At 42.9% G+C, this 21196-nt stretch overlaps 1 protein-coding gene across 1 annotated transcript in view; it reads right to left on the reverse strand.

Annotated features, from left to right (window-relative positions):
* The window catches only part of LOC143753360 (uncharacterized), a 43036-nt gene that overhangs the window by 19566 nt on the left and 2274 nt on the right, over window positions 1-21196 (reverse strand). Inside the window, exons 7-68 of the mRNA XM_077245686.1 lie at window positions 21110-21185; window positions 20790-20948; window positions 20490-20701; window positions 20309-20397; window positions 20093-20211; window positions 19787-19960; window positions 19240-19271; window positions 19052-19149; window positions 18909-18934; window positions 18707-18728; window positions 17762-17789; window positions 17597-17672; window positions 17277-17435; window positions 16977-17188; window positions 16796-16884; window positions 16580-16698; window positions 16276-16449; window positions 15731-15762; window positions 15543-15640; window positions 15400-15425; window positions 15200-15221; window positions 14255-14282; window positions 14090-14165; window positions 13770-13928; window positions 13470-13681; window positions 13289-13377; window positions 13073-13191; window positions 12781-12954; window positions 12496-12527; window positions 12312-12409; window positions 12200-12228; window positions 12076-12097; window positions 11939-11966; window positions 11773-11857; window positions 11536-11682; window positions 9846-10042; window positions 9607-9707; window positions 9379-9491; window positions 8558-8734; window positions 8446-8477; window positions 8264-8361; window positions 8118-8140; window positions 8004-8025; window positions 7873-7900; window positions 7039-7123; window positions 6813-6959; window positions 6241-6449; window positions 6060-6163; window positions 5861-5973; window positions 5570-5725; window positions 4971-5179; window positions 4811-4896; window positions 4611-4738; window positions 4376-4501; window positions 3974-4167; window positions 2992-3080; window positions 2780-2907; window positions 2529-2647; window positions 1929-2046; window positions 1635-1850; window positions 332-502; window positions 102-251 (exon numbers count right to left, since the gene is read on the reverse strand). Of these exons, the coding sequence (XP_077101801.1) occupies window positions 102-251; window positions 332-502; window positions 1635-1850; window positions 1929-2046; window positions 2529-2647; window positions 2780-2907; window positions 2992-3080; window positions 3974-4167; window positions 4376-4501; window positions 4611-4738; window positions 4811-4896; window positions 4971-5179; window positions 5570-5725; window positions 5861-5973; window positions 6060-6163; window positions 6241-6449; window positions 6813-6959; window positions 7039-7123; window positions 7873-7900; window positions 8004-8025; window positions 8118-8140; window positions 8264-8361; window positions 8446-8477; window positions 8558-8734; window positions 9379-9491; window positions 9607-9707; window positions 9846-10042; window positions 11536-11682; window positions 11773-11857; window positions 11939-11966; window positions 12076-12097; window positions 12200-12228; window positions 12312-12409; window positions 12496-12527; window positions 12781-12954; window positions 13073-13191; window positions 13289-13377; window positions 13470-13681; window positions 13770-13928; window positions 14090-14165; window positions 14255-14282; window positions 15200-15221; window positions 15400-15425; window positions 15543-15640; window positions 15731-15762; window positions 16276-16449; window positions 16580-16698; window positions 16796-16884; window positions 16977-17188; window positions 17277-17435; window positions 17597-17672; window positions 17762-17789; window positions 18707-18728; window positions 18909-18934; window positions 19052-19149; window positions 19240-19271; window positions 19787-19960; window positions 20093-20211; window positions 20309-20397; window positions 20490-20701; window positions 20790-20948; window positions 21110-21185 (6679 nt within the window). The remainder of the gene's footprint in view (window positions 1-101; window positions 252-331; window positions 503-1634; window positions 1851-1928; window positions 2047-2528; window positions 2648-2779; window positions 2908-2991; window positions 3081-3973; window positions 4168-4375; window positions 4502-4610; window positions 4739-4810; window positions 4897-4970; window positions 5180-5569; window positions 5726-5860; window positions 5974-6059; window positions 6164-6240; window positions 6450-6812; window positions 6960-7038; window positions 7124-7872; window positions 7901-8003; window positions 8026-8117; window positions 8141-8263; window positions 8362-8445; window positions 8478-8557; window positions 8735-9378; window positions 9492-9606; window positions 9708-9845; window positions 10043-11535; window positions 11683-11772; window positions 11858-11938; window positions 11967-12075; window positions 12098-12199; window positions 12229-12311; window positions 12410-12495; window positions 12528-12780; window positions 12955-13072; window positions 13192-13288; window positions 13378-13469; window positions 13682-13769; window positions 13929-14089; window positions 14166-14254; window positions 14283-15199; window positions 15222-15399; window positions 15426-15542; window positions 15641-15730; window positions 15763-16275; window positions 16450-16579; window positions 16699-16795; window positions 16885-16976; window positions 17189-17276; window positions 17436-17596; window positions 17673-17761; window positions 17790-18706; window positions 18729-18908; window positions 18935-19051; window positions 19150-19239; window positions 19272-19786; window positions 19961-20092; window positions 20212-20308; window positions 20398-20489; window positions 20702-20789; window positions 20949-21109; window positions 21186-21196) is intronic.

A 21196-nucleotide genomic window follows, 5' to 3' on the forward strand; every position in this document is an offset into this window, starting at 1 on the left:
TCCAGGAACCGACCCCTTGATGGGAACCCCTGACAGGGCCAATAGATGAAGGGTGTTACTGAAGCCTCTTCTGAGATTGGTGATGTAGGAGCCTGATGTACCTGCTCGTGTTTCCACTTCTTCTGATTGACCATCTGCACCACCGCGGAGGAGGACGACACGCTTAGCAGGAAGATGCGCGGGATCTCCGTCGCCATCAGGTCAGGAACGTTTGTGACGACGCCGTCAGACGAGCTGTTCACAGAGATGATCTAGAGAGAGACAGAGAGAGCCGTCACGAGACAGACCTGAGACGTACGTGTGTGTGTGTGTGTGTGTGTGTGTGTGTTACCTGGTTGACGATGGTCTGTTGGAGAATAATGGGTGCGCCGATGACATTGGCCAAGAATGATTGAGATTTCATGGCCAGAAGCAACACATTTCCTGAGATGCCGTTGATGACTGACGTTTGAACACCAATGATTAGCGAACCCAGTCCCACCAGTCCATCCGCACTATCAATCTGCCGTGGACAGAGACACAGATGTGTACTGGTACATATAGTCCAGTTTATTTATTTATACAGCTCCAGCTTAACACAACCATAGTTAATCCAATGTGCTTTACAACACAAATGTATAATAAATACACATACATAACGTAGAACACCAGCTATTCAAAACACAAATACAGCATCATTAGAACGCTAGAGAGTAAAAATAAGTCTTTAAAATGGATTTAAAAGCATCCAGTGATGGAGACCCTGATGTTTAAAGATAAACTGTGTCAGAGCTCATCTTTGATTTACTACGAGAATGAGGGACAGATAAAAGTAACTGATCACAAGATCTTAATGACCTAGAGGCTGAGTATGGCCTTATAAGATCACAAATATAATCCGCGGCTGAATTGTGCAGTGCCTTGTGTGCGAAAAGAAGGATCTAAATTTTATAGGGAGCCAATGCACTGAGGCAAGGACATGGGAGATATGATCCATCTCTCAGTTCCAGTTAATAATCCGGCTGCTGAATTTTGAACCATCTGTAACTGAGGTATTGTAGATTGAGTTAGGCCAACAAGACGTTCACTGCAGTCCTCCTGTCTGTATGAGTGAGTCACTGAATCATCGACTCGATGTGTTCAACAACACTGAGGCTGACCCTGAAATCGCAAACTTCCCCTCTATATCGGCAAAAAACCCAGTATGTCAGAAATCACAGTACTCATAAAAAAGTAGGCAAAAAGTACCCGGATGATCTACTACTTCCGGTGAGATTCTGAAGTGTGCATACGATGGACACTTTACTATCCCATGAGGCCACGGGAGAGGATTCATGAATGGCAGTGAAGAGACGCTGGTAGATCACATGATAATGACAACATGGCGAATTTGTTACATCCGGATTACATTCATACTACTCGCATGCATACTATATAGTACATACTTTGTAGCTGTCACAAAGTACTTACTTTTTCAAAATAAGTACCTACTCAAAAGAGAAAGCGATTTCAGACGCAGCCAACGACTGTCTTTATGAGTGAGTCGATAAATCACTGATTCAACGATTTGTTGAACAACACTGATTCATTCAGGAGTTCCTCTGAGACGCAATCGGCTGATTCAGCATCATTTGAAGCGCATTGGTGGTTTGTACCTGGTAAAGCCCGGACGCCAGCAGGGTTTGTATGATCATCATGGCCTGATCGAGGTTCCAGCCCAGTGTGAGTCTGAGCACAGACAGAGCGTTGAGCAGCACGCTCCCTCCGGCGCCGCTGATCTGAGCCGTGCTCAAACCCGTGCTCGACTGACCCAGAGCCTGGATAAAGTCCACCGTCAGAACGTCCGCATTGCTCGCCAGAGCCGCCGACACCTGCGCACACACACATGCATGCATGCATTTAGCTTGTATAGAGCTTGTTTCTGATGACACACACACTCTTGTACGTACGTCGGGTGGGATGTTGGTGCAGTTCTGATGGATGCTGGAAGAGATGTTCTTAAACTGCTCCATGCTCAACTGAGAGAAGGAGCTTGCAGGAGCCAAGCAGCGTAACTTCATAGGCAGACTGTAAACACACACACATCACGCTAAAGCTGTTAAAGCTCATCAGGGCGTCTTTTACAAACACCCTAGCTTCAAATGAATGCCAGTGTCACAGTTCTGTTGAAACAACAGCTTCAACCAGCCTTCGTTGGTTTGCTGATATAAGCTGGTTTCTCACAGACGAGTGGCCAAAACTTCCCTAAAACCATCAAACAAGAGCAGTCTTTATAAATGGTACACTGGTTCTTTATGGGTATTGATGGTTCCATGAAGACACTTTAACATCCATAGAATCCTTACATTGCACAAAAGGTTCTTTATATTGGGAAAAGGTTATATAGATTATCAAAATGTTCTTCACACAAATATATTTTTTTAAAGAACTGATCAATGAAAGGTTGTTTGAGGAACCCGAAATGGACATTGCTATGAAAACCCCATTTAGAAACCGAAGTGTAGTTTAGTGAGATGGGAGTAAGGATGGTTATTGTTGGTGTCTCTCACTAGTAGGCGTTGAAGTTCTGGTTCTGCTCGAACAGCAGACTCATGTAGAACTCCAGGACGTTGTCAGGAACGCCGATCTGACCGAAGAGCTGCAGGTTCTCCTGGTTCTCCAGGAACGGCTGAAAAACAAACACGTTTTTGAGTCCCACAAAATGAAACCAGTCACACTGGTTTGGAACGACATGAGAGTGAATAAATGAGGACAAAGTTATCATTTTGAACTGGTAGAGTTCTTAAAAGCGTGGTCACACCTTAATGGAGCCGAAGAGGAGCAGGTCGTCCAGCGTGACGAAGCTCAAGAAGACGGAGATGTAGTCGGAGAACCAGGCGGTGGAGTTGAGATCGGGGTTTGATGCGTTATAACATTTAGGAGCTGAAGCTGAGAACACATGACAAACACAGCTCACCGACCAATCTTCATTATCATCAGAATCAATCGTGCAATCCATCAACAGTAACTCACAGGTGTTCAGGTAGACCAGGATGGTACCGTAGATGTCTTTCTGAGAAAACTCTGCTGCACTGAAGTTGTATTTAGCCATCACTGAAACACTGAACAGAGAAACACACCAAATTCGTCAACAGCAGATTTACTTATTTAGGGGGAAATTAGTGTAGCGGTTAAAAAGATCGTTCCTTCACCAGCAAAGCAAACCCAGTGAACAGGGAACGTTCTTCCAAAGTTATGAACAAATGTTATGAACAAATGTTCTTCCACTAACATTAATATAACATTTGTTCAAAGTTATCTGGTCTTTAATAATGTTCTCAAAACGTTAGCACAAAAACATTATTTATACATTGTTCATGGAACGTTTTTTTCTGAAACTTTCAATTGGATGTTTGTCTACTTTTTTATGTTACTAGTCACCTTTATTTATATAGCGCTTTTTACAATACAGATTGTTTCAAAGCAGCTTTACAGAGATAACAGGAAAATACTACTTGTTCCAGAACGTTCAGAAAACATTCAAAAGTAACGTTCACATAATGTTTGAATGGAATGATACGATGGGATGTTCCCTGAACATTCACATAAACAAGAAAAAACCTTTTTTAAATCATTTAAAAAACTGAACCTTTTGCATAATAATGTTTTCATAACTTAATGAGAACGTTGCGCCACTGACGCACGAAGTTGAGCCACGGTCACATTTAGAGTTGCTTGGCGAAATTTCATGGGTGGAGTCCAGTCATTTCAATGGGAGTTTAGCATGATCCCCAAGCAGATTTCGCTCATGTTCACCAACAAAAAATCTGCTTGGTTTGAAAGTGACTTTGGTGTGAGCAGTGCTTCATCTTTGCTACATGATTGACAATAGAAAATGTCACTGATATCTCACCGAAATCCCAGTTATATGACGACCACACCTTTAGGCTTGTATCTGTTAGCTGCTCCACAACACTTTCACTTATTTTCATAATGTTGAAAACGTGCTACTCACAACTTCTTGAAGGAGAGACAGGAGGAGTATCGCATGACATCTGGGGCGATGAAGTGTGAGGTGAGCAGCGGCAGGTACTGAACGAGCCGAGACTCGAACCACTGATCCACCTCAGACTGGACCTCCAGCTTCAGAACCTGAGGCCACACGCAGGACAACACCTGCCGGGCCAGAGTCAGCGAGCCCAGCGGCTCCTGCGGGACACGGACACACACAGAGTCATGCACTGCGCCAGCCGGCGTCGCTTCGGCCGTTTCAGTCAAGCAAGCCAAGCCAATGGCATCAAAGGTGGGAAAGGGCAACAGTGGCAGGAAACCAAATCTCCATCAGGGAGAGTCATTCACAAGCTGTTAAACGAGTCATTAGTGCCCAAACTTTTAAAGGAGTGTGAGGTGTCTGTACCGTCTGTAAGTACTGGGGCGTCTTCGGGTAGATGGTGAAGAACTGGCAGATTTTGGTGACATCGTCCACAGCGTTCGGGCGGTTCAGGAGACTGCTGACCTCCACTGGAGACATCGACTCCATCAGCTGACAGGCGACACACACACACGCTTATCAAATCAACAGTCAACACTTGAAGGACTCTATCATTGGATCTAATCGTGATCACTGGATGGAGCGGTCTGACGGGTCTGACCTCTGGCACGCGGGCGGGAGGCATCAGGGACAGGAAGGTGCTCAGATTCGGGAACTGGAAACTCATGAAGGATGAGCTCAGGAAAGCGTAGTAGCTCTGGTTGCTGTAGCAACGCAGCGGGGTGGGGCCTGTGGAGACAGAAGCATGAGCGGATGGAGTGATGAACACATGGACGGATGAAGGGATGGGTGGATGGACACCTGTGAGAGAGCCGAGGATCTGCTGGTAGATCTGATCTTGTGTTGCGGGCTGGAAGGTGGAGCTGGACGAGTTCAGCAGCTGCACCCTGTGAGAACAAGCCCCGGTGAGTACACAGACAGTGTGTGCGTGTGTGTGTGTGTGTGTGTGTGTATGTCTTACGCCTGCTGGCTGATCGGACAGGGTCGCTGCTGGACGACGCTGAAGTAAGTCGTCACGTGTTGGACTGTAATGTTGGCTATGAACGGAGGCAGTATGTTCAGGATCCAGATCTGCAGATCATCATCTGATAACGTGGTGAGATTGGCCCGGTCAAACACTTGCTGCAGGAACACTTCCTTCACTGGAGGAGCGAGAACAACACCCTGCATCTGACACAAACAGACCACAGCCAATCAGAACACCGGTACTACACAAACAGCCAATCAGAACACAGATACTACCCAAACAGCCACTCAGAACACAGATACTCCACAAACAGCCAATCAAAACACAGATACTCCACAAACAGCCAATCAGAACACAGATACTCCACAAACAGCCAATCTGCCAATCAGAACACAGATACTCCACAAACAACCAATCAGAACACAGATACTCCACAAACAGCCAATCAGAACACAGATACACCACAAACAGCCAATCAGAACACAGATACTCCACAAACAGCCAATCAGAACACAGATACTCCACAAACAACCAATCCTCCACAAATAGCCAATCAGAACACAGATACACATGTGTGCGTGTGTGGGCGTCACCTGTAGCGTTGCAGAGAGAGAAGTGTAGAAAGCGGTGAGCTGTGTGTCCGGCACGTAGAGCAGGAGATTATAGACGGCAGCGGCGCTGGACAGGAATCCAGGAGTGCTGGAAACCTCCACTAACTGTTTCACACTCAACAGACTCAGACTGTCCAACTGCGAAAACACACACACACACACACACAGGTCAACACACGTGAACATCTGTACATGCTAGATGTCTGTTGTGCTCTGAGTGTGTGTGTGTGTGTGTGTGTGTGTGTGTGTGTGTGTGTGTGTGTGTGTGCGTACCACACTGAAGCTGGGGTTGAGTATCTGCAGCTCAGTCACTGTGGTGAAGACAGAGAATCGTCCAAAGCTGCTGATCAGCCAATCAGAGCTGCTCTGAGAGACGCCCACACACCCTAAACACAGAGCAACACGTCACAGCTGAGCGTTAGCCACAAACCCTGAGATTGACTGTTTTACTGAGCTTCTGAGAGAGGCCGACCTGCAGTGCTGTTCTTAGAGAGGAACACTTTGATGAAGTCAACGTAGACATTCGCTTGAGTCTCGATGGACATGATGTCAAAACTCTGACTGAAGCTCTGGATTCTGTGGAGGAGACGAAGACTTAGAGCTGCGTCAACATGTGACACGTGTGTGTGTGTGTGTGTGTGTTGTAAACTCACACGCTCCTGAAGGTGTCACAGCTGAAGTCTCTAGTGGAAAGACAGGACAGGAACGTCTCGGAGGCGTAGGGTAAGAATGGGCGGAGCCTGGAGTTAAACCAGCGCTGGACGAACGAATCATCTCTCAGGTTGGTGGAGCTGAAGGAGCTCAGAGTGACTTCTCCAATCATATTCAAGAATGACACTGAGGGGCGGGACTTATTCAGCCTCTGATGGAGACAGACACAGTTCAACCTTCTTAATTACTCACTGATATTACTTTCTTGCTTATTTTACTCTGCTTTTTATTGTGTACTTTATTTGTTAACATTGCTTCTTAAGAGTTTTTTTCACTGTTGTCATTCTCAACAGACTTGTCAAACACCTTTGTGATACAAATACAGAGTTTTTGACCATTTTCAAATGTATTCACTTAGAAGAGCATAGTCAAAAAAACGCCACATTCGCATTACAAAAATACAGTCTTAGTGTGGAAACTGTAGAATCGATGTGTTTCAGGTATTCCTGTAGAAGCAGCCTGAACTGCACTGGATCTGAGCTGAGACTGGCAGAGGCTGTGTGTTGGCGTGTACCGTGTTGGCGAGGAGGTCGAGCGCTGGACCCAGCACTGGGTTGACCTTCTGCGTGAACAGCTTCCACGTCTCTTCGGACACGTTTTCGTTCCCATTGAGACTGCATGTCAACACCGTCACCAGGTCCTGCGTGCTCAGAACTGTCAACTGAACACAACACAAAACACATGTTTACAGAGAGTGTGTGTGTGATCACATGTCTGTGTGTACGGGTGTGTTTGAGTACCTCTGCACAAGCGTACTGTGTGATGCTGAAATCACAGAGTCGACTGCCGTCATGAGACGAGCTGAGATACACTGACAGACCAGAGCTGTAACACACACAAAGATGAGTATGACAGATATGCCTCAAACTGCCAATCACAGCACAGATTCTCCAAAAACAGCCAATCAGAACACAGATAGCCCTCAAACAGCCAATCAGAACACAGACAGCCCTCAAATAGCCAATCAGAAGATAGATACGGCTCATTTTCTAGCTAACAGGGAATGTTAAAAGTTAACTTTTGCATAACCAACAAAAAATGTGTTTAAAACATTTAAAAGGGGAATTTAAAATTTTACTTAATGAAATTACTTAATGCTACTCAATCAGAACTGGCCTGAAATTTACAATTATTGATAATAATTAATTAATTGGCGGATTGTTTTTCTTAGATTAATTGATTAATCGGCTGATTTTTCCCACTTAGAATAATCAACTAATCGACTGATTTTCTTCTTCAGATAATCGATTAATCGGCAGATTTTTTCCTTAGGATAATTGATTGATCGGCTGGTTTTATTTCTTAGGATAATCGATTAATCGACTGGATTTTCTTTTGGCAGCCGATTATTCGACCGTCTTTTCTTTGGGTAATAGATTATTCGACCGACTTTTCTTTGGGTAATAGATTAATCGACTGATCGTTTCCTTCGTATAATCAATTAATCAGCTGATTTTTCTTCTCCGGATAATCAATTAGTCAGCTATTTTTTCTTAGGGAAATCTATTAATCGATTAAATGTAAGACTGTTTGAGTTACAAAATAATCTGAAGTGTTCTTGAAGGAGTTTTCACCTGTTGACACTGCTGCACACTGCCGTTTCTGAGAGAGAGAGAGAGAGAGAGAGAGAGAGAGACATCAGCTCACATATTGCACGACTAGCAACAGAAATCACAACTCAACTCGTTTAGAGAGGAATACTAACCGTTCACTGGTGTCACGCCACACTGGGAGAGACAGAAGAGACACACATGAGCATCAAATGAGCTTAAATCATCAGCTTAAAACTAACCGTAACCAAAGCATCTTCAACACTCACCTCTCTGTTGGAATACACACAACCTGACACAGAAAAATACACACTGATGAGTTTATATGAAGCACGCTACTGTCCAACATACTCACATATTAGGGAGCCCAATTCAGGTGAGTATGTGACTTTAAAACAAAGGTATTGTGTCTCACCCGCCGGGACTTGCTGCAGCAGAGCCGATTTGCTCCTCAGAATCTCCGTCTCCAGATTCACAGACACGCTGACCATCAGGTGGTCCAGACGGTGGAAACTAGCAAACATTCAGACAGAGTGTGAGCCTGAGAGTGTGAGATTCAACACCAGAAACACACGCAGCATGCGACAACACACTCACATGATTTGGTACGACGCACAGGAGATGTTCCTCTGAAAGAAACCCGTCCACACATTAATGGTTTGCCAGCAATGAGAAAGAGATGTGAAAGTGTGCTGAAAAACCCTTTTACCGTCTTTGATGACTCAACCATGAAGTGAAGCGTGGGGATGATCCTCTCTTCCTGTGGAGATGCGATCAGGTGATCAAACACGGCATTGATGAGCACAGCTTTCTCTGGAAGACCAGGAACATCCTCAAACATCAGCCCCACCAACTGCTCTGGAGAGAGAGAGCGCAGGCTGCTCAGCTGGAAGCAGAGAAGACGTGAAGAAATACAGTTAAAACTCTTCTGCAGTTCAACAAAGATTCTTCTTGATTTTCAGTCAAATATGGAAACATCCTAAATGAACTTGAGAAGCAAAACTGTGGAAGATATTGAGAAAATCCTGAATAAAGTTTCTTACTGCACTGGCAAAAAGTTTCCTATCTATTTTCTAAATGCATGCTATAGATCATATTGTGAACAATTCATCCATGCATATGTTTCTTGTTCTGTTATGTTCTGGCCTCATAATGTTTAATCAAACGTCGTCTTCTTTCTGCTGACCTATGCAGGATTCTCCATTCATTTAGTGTGTTTAAGCTCCGCCCCCTGCAAGCTCACGCTCATCTGCATACACTGTTGAGTGTCACGCCCACATCCAACATCCAATCAGCAACTGATGCACAAAACTAAGTACCTGCCCTACATTTTTCTTTTTTTTAAATAATTAATTAAACTCAGATGTGTCGTCACAATGTGGAAGAAAGGATCTGATGATACTTCCAAATCTCAATATATTACTCAGTTTTGCTTCTCAATTAAATGTATCTTGTTTAAGAGGAAAACAGACACGTTACTGAGGAACACAGTGATTGTTTTTTGCAGTGTAAATGTATCTTTGCCTGTACCGGGTTGAACTGTGTGTTGAGCGAGATCAGCTGCTTCAGAGAGACGATTGCAGAAAACTGGCCAAAGTTACGGATGAGCCACTGAGAGCTGTCGTTGGACACACACGCCGCACCTGAGCAAACACACACACATGAACTCAAAGTCATCACATCCCTGCAGATGGTCAATAGTGAGCTAATCTGACCAGGACAGGTGAATGAAACACAAGAAGAGAGTCTGGTCTTCACCTGCTGTCTCTCGAGAGAGGAACGGCACGATGAAGTCCGTCACTGTTAGCTGTCGCTGAAGGACATTCATATGGAGAAATCCTGCACTGAACGCCTCAACCCTTCATCACACACACACATGCACATGTCAATCACATAACTCTGAGACTCCACAGACATAAACACAACGCTCTCGATACAGTCTGTGCTCATCTTAAACGAGGTGTATTGTGTATATGAAGCAGATCTGGGCTGTTTACACTCTCTGGAAGTTCTGACAGCTGAAGTTCTTGCTCTGCAGACACTGCAGGAACGGCTTGGAAGCGGCCGGCAGGAACGCTCGGAGACGCTGGTCCAGCCAGAGCGCGACGCTGCCGTCGTCCGGGAGTCTGTCCAGTCGTAGCTCTCGCAGAACATCCAGAACAGCGGAGCCAGAGCTGCTGCTCCCCCACGCTGGCTAAACAGAGAGAAGAGTGCAGCAAATCCACACTTTTACACACACAATACAAGAACTGACCTTCATAATTCACATTATATAACCGTAGGATTTCTGTGATGTTCACAGTCATATTGAGCCTCCCCGTTCAGGTGTGCATGAAAGCACTCCTGAAATGAGTTGAGATTTAACTTTGTTAAGCATATCACGTTCCCAAAACTTTAGCTAACGTTCTGGCAAGCTTCTCTCAGAGTTACGAACAAAAGTTATTCCAGTAATGTTAACGTTCGTTCAGTTATCTGGCCTGCGGGAAAAGAGTTAATAATGTTCTCACGGTGTTAGCACAAATACATTACTACACATCAATCATGGAGGTTTTTTACTTCTAACATTTTAGTTGGACGTTCATCTAATGTTTCTTAACCCTTGTGCGACCTTATAGACATTTGTGTCTTTTTCAGTGTTTTTTAAAAAAATCATTTTGCCAGTGTTAATGCCAACTGCATACATTTTGGCACATGCCTGTATTTGTATCTAAATTTTACTATTTCACCCCCATTTCCTTTAATAAATCTATTTTACACTAGGTACTCAAAATAGTTCCACTCAGGACTTTAAGGACAAAAACATCACCATTGAAACCCATTAAAAGGTCAATTTTTAATCCCTGAGCCATTTAACTATAAAACAAAGCAATCTTTGTTAATAGGCTTTCATTCTGTGGGCAAGGCTTCAAAACTGAAATTTTTACTTTTTTTTTACCAGATGGTGTAATTTTCTCAGGTTTGGCCTATAAAGAAAATACTTGTTTTATTCCTGTTCTCTGCTTCTGCATATTATATAGCCAATTGGATAAATTGTGCAGTTATAATTGCGGGGGTGTGTTGGTGTGTGTGTGTGTAATATTTGACAGAGAAAAACTCTACTGTACTGTAAATCCCAAATCCAGCCACTGAGTGTCTCAGTGGAGTTTTGCTGCATCTAAAGGGGAAGATTGGGTACTGCGCCAAAACAAACTCTCACTGAAAGCTCGTTTTTTGAGATATCAACCTCAAATTTGGAACACAACTTTTTATATTCATGGTTTCGATTTTCTAGCAGTTTTAGCATTCAACACGTTTTATAAAATATATATTTTACATAAAATAATGTTCATAAATAATTTTCATGAACTCAAACCTCTATAACTTTTTTTGCTTTACTTTTTAAACTTTTTACTTCAACAATAATCTGCCAAGAGTCTTCTTTAAAATGAGAGCAGACTTAAGTCTGTGCTCCGAAGCTTCAAATTTTATGACAGTTTTTAGACATTTACATTTCTGTCCACTATGGACCTATGTGTAACTTTTTTAATTGACGCACAAGGGTTAAATGGCACTACTTTTGTCAGAACGTTCAAAGAACACATTGTCATGCAAAATATTGTAAATGCTATGCAATGCTTCATGGGATGTTGGATTTTGTCAATATGGTGTTTTGCAGCACAAGTGACTGTGCGTCCAGCTGTCTTGTACCCTGTTGGACAGCGCGATGAGTGCGGCGTCCAGCCGGTGTGAGACTCTGGTCAGGAGGAGCTTCCAGCTCTCAGGTGACCTGATGCCATCATCAGACAGGTGACAGTCCAGCACAGACACCAGCTGCTCCACACTGACATTCAGCACCTGAAGCACATCCAAACACAACTGTTGACACAACTAACTCACGCCTGACCAGAGAGGTGCATTCTGGGATAGAGACTCATATCTGATTACCGGGGTACATGCATATTCTGCGATACTGAAGTCACAAAGCCTATTTGTAGAATCTCCGGTGTTCAGGAAGAGCTGTAATGCAGAACTGAGGACAGAGATGACACAATTAACCAAAGTCAAGGAGGGAAAACAGAAAAATAAAGCAGTAATTAAAGCCTCACTCTACCTGTCCACTCCATGACACACTTCAGTCTCTAAAATACACAAACAGAGGAAAACATCACATACACAGACACACAACACATGACTGCACACTCACACATGATCACGCTGTGATAGTGATAAAGAGGAATCGCTGACTACCGTTGTATGGAGTCAAAGGACACTGTGGAGGAAAAGACAAATACGGTGTGAAATGTACTGAACAAAATGCTAGTTTAGAATTCTGTAAACATAAAACTTGATTCACTTTAAATAACAGACATACCTCATCCACAACTGGGAGCAGAGAGCAACCTGTGAGAAAGTCAGACATAGCATTCAGGCACACGGGGAACAGACATGATGGCTTAGAGAAACACAGATGGCACTGCGCTGACCTTCTGGTGCCGTGAGACTGAAGTCATAAACGCTCGCCCAGATGACGGGCTCCAGATCACCCGCTGCTGATCTCAGGATGTGGTCAAGTCGCGTGAAGCTGATTTACAACAGAAAAGAAGCAGTCAAGAAGATCTTAATATTGATGTCTCGGCCTCTCTTGGCTATTAATAAACACACACTTACATTATCTGGTTGGTTTGACAGCTGAGTGGACTCTAGAAAAGAAAACCAGTATGCATACACAAATTAAACTCATTTATTTCCATTTAGAGGACTATAGCTGGAAGCAGCTATAACACGAAACATAACGAAGCTTGATCGATAGTATAATAGGAAAGAAGAACTATGACATTACAATCAATTACAGAAAAGTGTTTGCAAAAGAACTTCTACTGTATGAACTAAGACTACTGTATGGTTCTAGAAATTGCCAAAGACTTCCAGCCATAACTCTGAAACACTTCTCACCTTTGTGGAGTAAACGTACAGGAGCTCGAGAACTTGAGGAAGTCCTCGATCCACAGGAGACACTAGCAGATGATCAAACACTCTATTTATGACATCATTCTGTTGAAGGCCAGGAAGACCATTAACCATCAGTCCAACCATCTGCACTGGAGACAGATTGTCCAGCGTCTCCAACTAAAGACAAGAAGGCAAACATTAGAGGAAAAGTTCTACAGATAACAATGATAATGTTCATCAAGATTATTGTATTTCTTTTTCTATCATGTTCTTTGACGAACAAGTAAAGGCATACCGGATCAAATTGTGCGTTGATGGAGAGCAGTTCTTCGAGAGACACAAAGTGAACGAACGAACCAAAGTTCTTCAGCAGCCAATCAGTACTGTTGTTAGCACTCGACAGACAGCCCGCATCTGACACACAACACACACAGTAGAATCACCTTCATGAACTCCAGAACCTCTACATGAGTGACATTCTGCCTGAAACCACTGCAAACCTCCACCTCACCTGTTGTGTTTCTACTGAGGAAGGGCAAGATGAAAAACTCCACCATGTTCCTTCCTTGCGTCTTATTGATAATCGGGAACTCTGCCAGACTGAGAAATGGTTGGAAATAATGTTGAACAAAGCATCTTATCAACTTATCAACGATAGTCTTGAGCTATTGTTGAGGAAATGTTTTTCTTACATGTGCTGGTAGGTTTGGCAGCTGAGGTTTTTGCTGCTAGTGCACAGCAGTAGGGATGGTGACACGAACGGTAACAACGGCTTCAGATATTGACCCAACAACATGCTGATGAAAGTAACGTCACTCCATTGGTCAGGACTGATGCGCTCCAATCTCAGCTCCCCAATCACATCCAGCACTTGGGACACGACATCGCCTCTGATTGGCTGAGACTGATGATGTAATGAGGAGGAATTATTGCCATATTCCCAGTCAATCTTCCAAGTAACAATAGAGCAGAGTTGTACAAGGCTTATTTACCATATTTGCTGCCATGCTAAAAAAGATGCTGAGGGGTCCATCAAGAACATTGTTTGTTTTGGTGAAAAGCAACTTCCAGATCTCCTTGGAGTAACTGCTGCTGCTGGATAGTTGACACTTCAGAAGTCCAGCCAGGTTTTCAGCAGTGAAGCCTGTGAGCTACGAACACAAAGGATTTCATCAGTGGAGATCACAGTTCAGGAAATATCATGGTGATTCCAGAAACTGCTGCACATTTGCTCTCTGGAGGGACGTAGATTCCCAGAAAATCATCAATATCAGCTCCTTTTAACAGAGTTTTCTGCTTGTCGTCTTCTTACCGAAGAGCAAGCGTACTGTTGCAGGTCGATACTACAGGGGGCGCTCACGAGACCAGCGGACAGGAGAGTCTCATTACTGTGGAAGACATTACAATTTCATGAACACTTCCTGTGTCATAGATGATGTCACTGTGTCAGAGTGGAAAAAAGAGTATTTGCTCGTACCTGTTGACTCCTGAACAAACTCTGGTAGCTGTTAAATTCATCAGAAAACATTGATTAGTGCAACTGGATTTTATTAGGATTCAGTATAACACCCTTGAATTACAATGTGACAGTCAAAAAGATTAAAAGAAAGTAATAAAAAATAGAGAGTTGACTAACAAAACTTGTTCAGATTAGTTGACTGATTCATTATTTCTGTTTGACTATAAAGATACAGTGAGTCATTCCTAGGTTCCCAAATCCTATAATCCCTAGATATATAGAACAAATAATTACATGACAAAGGGTCCTATGTCCCGAGGGTTGGGGTTCAGCTAACTAAGGAACATGGAACCCTGGGAACATTAAGCCCTCGGAAAGTTGTACCCTGGGAAAATAGCTATGCTCCTGATCACTGCAGTAGGCGACGACTAGTGAGTGACACTGAGTCTGGAGTCTCGCTCAACACAGTTTGGTCAATAACTCTTTCTGAACATCCAATGCTGGGCAAATCTTGTTTTGATTCTCTCTAACATATAAATCACAAAATCTACTAGTCTTGTAAACTACTCGCATGACCTTTTTGAAAGGTAGAGAGATTAATAAATGGATTTGATTATATATTTAAGCTATTTATCTGTTTCAGTTTACTTGTACAACAGGCTACTCGCAATTAGCGTTGTGTGGAGCCGAGAACTGAAGGTTTGTAGGTCCCTATTGTATAGGTTCGTGTAGTTGTTATTGTTCCTTTGGATGGGCTCTAGGGCTGCCCATAGATCTGTACAGACAACAGCTGTCAATATAACACACTCAATAGGGAGGAAATCTGTGGAAAGCTGGGCTTAGTGCTTATGGATGTTGGCTAGTGGAATAATGCAGGTTCAGTTCATCACAGTGTTCATTCAGACTCGATTAGACACAGAGTAGTGAAGATCAGAAAAATGCAAGGTGTACAAATACACTCACCATTCACAGGTGTGATCAGACACTGAAACAGAGGAAAAAAGGTAGAACAAAATAAAAGACAAAATGTAAAACAAGTTTTTTTTAAATCTCTGTATGGTTTGAGTTTTGTGAAAACGTTTTAAAGAGTGAGGCATAGAAAGGATTCCTGTTGGACTGAAAGAGGTCCATAAGGAAAACTGCGTTAAAAAACAATCTCTTACTGTTGGAGGTTCAGGAAGTGAGCAGCCTGTAAATAAGACACACACATTTGATCATTAATTCCATCAGAAATACTGAGAAACATGCTGATCTTCTAGTGAAGTCAACAGTGAGAGATGATGACGACACAGAGACTGAGACTCACCTGGCACTGCTTTCTGCTTGAGTTCTCCAGTTGTGTGGAAGACCAGAGTCTGCATGTCTGACGGCAGGAAAGGTAGAGCCTGAAACAGCCTCTCAAAACTGAGAAAGAAAAAAAGGATTAGAGGAGATCTCAGCACAAGAGACACCAGAGACTCAATAACATGACAGGAGAGGCTGAAGTACACTTACATCAGTGTGAGGGAGCTGCACTGTATTACGGTCTGTGGAAACACAAACAGGCGTCAGTGTCTTCAACACATATCTGATTCATCAAACTCTGACTACAATGTATTTAACCTACAAACACAACTCAGTCTGTTGTTTGGGTTGTTCTGATTTAGGGTTGTGTGACTTGTGTGTAACATTTAATTATCACAACATGTTTTTCAAGAGTCTTTTCTCAACAGTTTTGAAAAGTCCTTTTGAATGTTGGATTAGACTGTAGGTCTCTTCCACAAAACCTAATTTTCATTTGTAGAAAAATAAAATAAGGCGTCTACCCTGAATAAGGTCCGTTAGATGAAAATTTTCACAAAATTTGCCACATTGTATTCTGGGATTGTTTAATGAGACACATAGTTCTGTAATAATATTGGATGAGTTCCAATAATTTCACTGTCTACTGTTTGGAAATGACTTCACAATCACACCCATGATGCCCAAAATTGCCTTCCGGATGGTCATCTCACTACGGTTTGAAGCAGAGCCATTGAAAACATCTGAGTAAGTTTTACCGTCTGTGGGAGTAAGAGCAGGTTTTGAAGAACATCAGGAAGTCCTCGATCCACAGGAGACACTAGCAGATGATCAAACACTCTATTGATGACATCATTCTGTTGAAGGCCAGGAAGACCATTAACCATCAGTCCAACCATCTGCACTGGAGACAGATTGTCCAGCGTCTCCAACTAAAGACACACGGAAGAACAAGAAGGCAAACATTAGAGGAAAAGTTCTACAGATAACAATGATAATGTTCATCAAGATTATTGTATTTCTTCTTCTATCATGTTCTTTGACGAACAAGTAAAGGCATACCGGATCAAATTGTGCATTGATGGAGAGCAGTTCTTCGAGAGACACAAAGTGAACGAACGAACCAAAGTTCTTCAGCAGCCACTCAGTACTGTTGTTGGCACTCGACAGACAGCCCGCATCTGACACACACCACACACAGTAGAATCACCTTCATGAACTCCAGAACCTCTACATGAGTGACATTCTGCCTGAAACCACTGCAAACCTCCACCTCACCTGTTGTGTTTCTACTGAGGAAGGGCAAGATGAAAAACTCCACCATGTTCCTTCCTTGCGTCTTATTGATAATCGGGAACTCTGCCAGACTGAGAAATGGTTGGAAATAATGTTGAACAAAGCATCTTATCAACTTATCAACGATAGTCTTGAGCTATTGTTGAGGAAATGTTTTTCTTACATGTGCTGGTAGGTTTGGCAGCTGAGGTTTTTGCTGCTAGTGCACAGCAGTAGGGATGGTGACACGAACGGTAACAACGGCTTCAGATATTGACCCAACAACATGCTGATGAAAGTAACGTCACTCCATTGGTCAGGACTGATGCGCTCCAATCTCAGCTCCCCAATCACATCCAACACTTGGGACACGACATCGCCTCTGATTGGCTGAGACTGATGACGTAATGAGGAGGAATTATTGCCATATTCCCAGTCAATCTTCCAAGTAACAATAGAGCAGAGTTGTACAAGGCTTATTTACCATATTTGCTGCCATGCTGGAAAAGATGCTGAGGGCTCCATCGAGAACATTGTTTGTTTTGGTGAAAAGCAACTTCCAGATCTCCTTGGAGTAACTGCTGCTGCTGGATAGTTGACACTTCAGAAGTCCAGCCAGGTTTTCAGCAGTGAAGCCTGTGAGCTACGAACACAAAGGATTTCATCAGTGGAGATCACAGTTCAGGAAATATCATGGTGATTCCAGAAACTGCTGCACATTTGCTCTCTGGAGGGACGTAGATTCCCAGAAAATCATCAATATCAGCTCCTTTTAACAGAGTTTTCTGCTTGTCGTCTTCTTACCGAAGAGCAAGCGTACTGTTGCAGGTCGATACTACAGGGGGCGCTCACGAGACCAGCGGACAGGAGAGTCTCATTACTGTGGAAGACATTACAATTTCATGAACACTTCCTGTGTCATAGATGATGTCACTGTGTCAGAGTGGAAAAAAGAGTATTTGCTCGTACCTGTTGACTCCTGAACAAACTCTGGTAGCTGTTAAATTCATCAGAAAACATTGATTAGTGCAACTGGATTTTATTAGGATTCAGTATAACACCCTTGAATTACAATGCGACAGTCAAAAAGATTAAAGGAAAGTAATAAAAAATAGAAAGTTGACTAACAAAACTTGTTCAGATTAGTTGACTGATTCATTATTTCTGTTTGACTATAAAGATACAGTGAGTCATTCCTAGGTTCCCAAATCCTATAATCCCTAGATATATAGAACAAATAATTACATGACAAAGGGTCCTATGTCCCGAGGGTTGGGGTTCAGCTAACTAAGGAACATGGAACCCTGGGAACATTAAGCCCTCGGAAAGTTGTACCCTGGGAAAATAGCTATGCTCCTGATCACTGCAGTAGGCGACGACTAGTGAGTGACACTGAGTCTGGAGTCTCGCTCAACACAGTTTGGTCAATAACTCTTTCTGAACATCCAATGCTGGGCAAATCTTTTTCTGATTCTCTCTAACATATTAATCACAAAATCTACTAGTCTTGTAAACTACTCGCATGACCTTTTTGAAAGGTAGAGATATTAATAAATGGATTTGATTATATATTTAAGCTATTTATCTGTTTCAGTTTACTTGTACAACAGGCTACTCGCAATTAGCGTTGTGTGGAGCCGAGAACTGAAGGTTTGTAGGTCCATATTGTATAGGTTCGTGTAGTTGTTATTGTTCCTTTGGATGGGCTCTAGGGCTGCCCATAGATCTGTACAGACAACAGCTGTCAATATAACACACTCAATAGGGAGGAAATCTAAGAAAAGCTGGGCTTAGTGCTTATGGATGTTGGCTAGTGGAATAATGCAGGTTCAGTTCATCACAGTGTTCATTCAGACTCGATTAGACACAAAGTAGTGAAGATCAGAAAAATGCAAGGTGTACAAATACACTCACCATTCACAGGTGTGATCAGACACTGCAACAGAGGAAAAAAGGTAGAACAAAATAAAAGACAAAATGTAAAACAAGTTTTTTTTAAAAATCTCTGTATGGTTTGAGTTTTGTGAAAACATTTTAAAGAGTGAGGCATAGAGAGGATTCCTGTAGGACTGAAAGAGGTCCATAAGGAAAACTGTGTTAAAAAACAATCTCTTACTGTTGGAGGTCCAGGAAGTGAGCAGCCTGTAAATAAGACACACACATTTGATCATTAATTCCATCAGAAATACTGAGAAACATGCTGATCTTCTAGTGAAGTCAACAGTGAGAGATGATGACGACACAGAGACTGAGACTCACCTGGCACTGCTTTCTGCTTGAGTTCTCCAGTTGTGTGGAAGACCAGAGTCTGCATGTCTGACGGCAGGAAAGGTAGAGCCTGAAACAGCCTCTCAAAACTGAGAAAGAAAAAAAGGATTAGAGGAGATCTCAGCACAAGAGACACCAGAGACTCAATAACATGACAGGAGAGGCTGAAGTACACTTACATCAGTGTGAGGGAGCTGCACTGTATTACGGTCTGTGGAAACACAAACAGGCGTCAGTGTCTTCATCATATATCTGATTTATCAAACTCTGACTACAGCGTATTTAACCTACAATCACAACTCAGTCTGTTGTTTGGGTTGTTCTGATTCAGGGTCGTGTGACTCGTGTGTAACATTTAATTATCACAACATGTTTTCAAGAGTCTTTTGTCACCAGTTTTGAAAAGTCCTTTTGAATGTTGGATTAGACTGTAGGTCTCTTCCTCAAAACCTAATTTTCATTTGTAGAAAAATTAATTAAGGCGTCTACCCTGAATAAGGTCCGTTAGATGAAAATTTTCACAAAATTTGCCTCATTGTATTCTGGAATTGTTTCATGAGACATATAATCCTGTTATAATATTGGATGAGTCCTCATAGTTTTGCGGTCTACTGTTTGGAAATGACTTCATCACAATCACACCCATGATGCCCAAAATTGCCATCTGGATGGTCATCTCACTACGGTTTGAAGCAGAGCCATTGAAAACATCCCAGTAAGTTTTACCGTCTGTGGGAGTAAGAGCAGGTTTTGAAGAACATCAGGAAGTCCCCGATCCACAGGAGACTGTAGCAGATGATCAAACACTCTATTGATGACATCATTCTGTTGAAGGCCAGGAAGACCATTAACCATCAGTCCAACCATCTGCACTGGAGACAGATTGTCCAGCGTCTCCAACTAAAGACACACGGAAGAACAAGGAAGCAACACTGAGTGGAAAAGTCCTACAGATAAACGTTTGATGTTGGAGGTTATTTAACCTTCTTGTCATCTTTGTTCTTTGATTATATCACATGTGAAGATTCTTACGGGATCAAATTGTGCGTTGATGGAGAGCAGTTCTTCGAGAGACACAAAGTGAACGAACGAACCAAAGTTCTTCAGCAGCCACTCAGTACTGTTGTTGGCACTCGACAGACAGCCCGCATCTGACACACAACACACACAGTAGAATCACCTTCATGAACTCCAGAACCTCTACATGAGTGACATTCTGCCTGAAACCACTGCAAACCTCCACCTCACCTGTTGTGTTTCTACTGAGGAAGGGCAAGATGAAAAACTCCACCATGTTCCTTCCTTGCGTCTTATTGATAATCGGGAACTCTGCCAGACTGAGAAATGGTTGGAAATAATGTTGAACAAAGCATCTTATCAACTTATCAACGATAGTCTTGAGCTATTGTTGAGGAAATGTTTTTCTTACATGTGCTGGTAGGTTTGGCAGCTGAGGTTTTTGCTGCTAGTGCACAGCAGTAGGGATGGTGACACGAACGGTAACAACGGCTTCAGATATTGACCCAAAAACATGCTGATGAAAGTAACGTCACTCCATTGGTCAGGACTGATGCGCTCCAATCTCAGCTCCCCAATCACATCCAGCACTTGGGACACGACATCGCCTCTGATTGGCTGAGACTGATGAGGTAATGAGGAGGAATTATTGCCATATTCCCAGTCAATCTTCCAAGTAACAATAGAGCAGAGTTGTACAAGGCTTATTTACCATATTTGCTGCCATGCTGGAAAAGATGCTGAGGGCTCCATCGAGAACATTGTTTGTTTTGGTGAAAAGCAACTTCCAGATCTCCTTGGAGTAACTGCTGCTGCTGGATAGTTGACACTTCAGAAGTCCAGCCAGGTTTTCAGCAGTGAAGCCTGTGAGCTACGAACACAAAGGATTTCATCAGTGGAGATCACAGTTCAGGAAATATCATGGTGATTCCAGAAACTGCTGCACATTTGCTCTCTGGAGGGACGTAGATTCCCAGAAAATCATCAATATCAGCTCCTTTTAACAGAGTTTTCTGCTTGTCGTCTTCTTACCGAAGAGCAAGCGTACTGTTGCAGGTCGATACTACAGGGGGTGCTCACGAGACCAGCGGACAGGAGAGTCTCATTACTGTGGAAGAC

The sequence above is a fragment of the Siphateles boraxobius genome, unplaced genomic scaffold, assembly GCF_051911475.1.
Source record: "Siphateles boraxobius isolate OS27281-9 unplaced genomic scaffold, OSU_SipBor_1 279, whole genome shotgun sequence".
Taxonomy (NCBI): domain Eukaryota; kingdom Metazoa; phylum Chordata; class Actinopteri; order Cypriniformes; family Leuciscidae; genus Siphateles; species Siphateles boraxobius.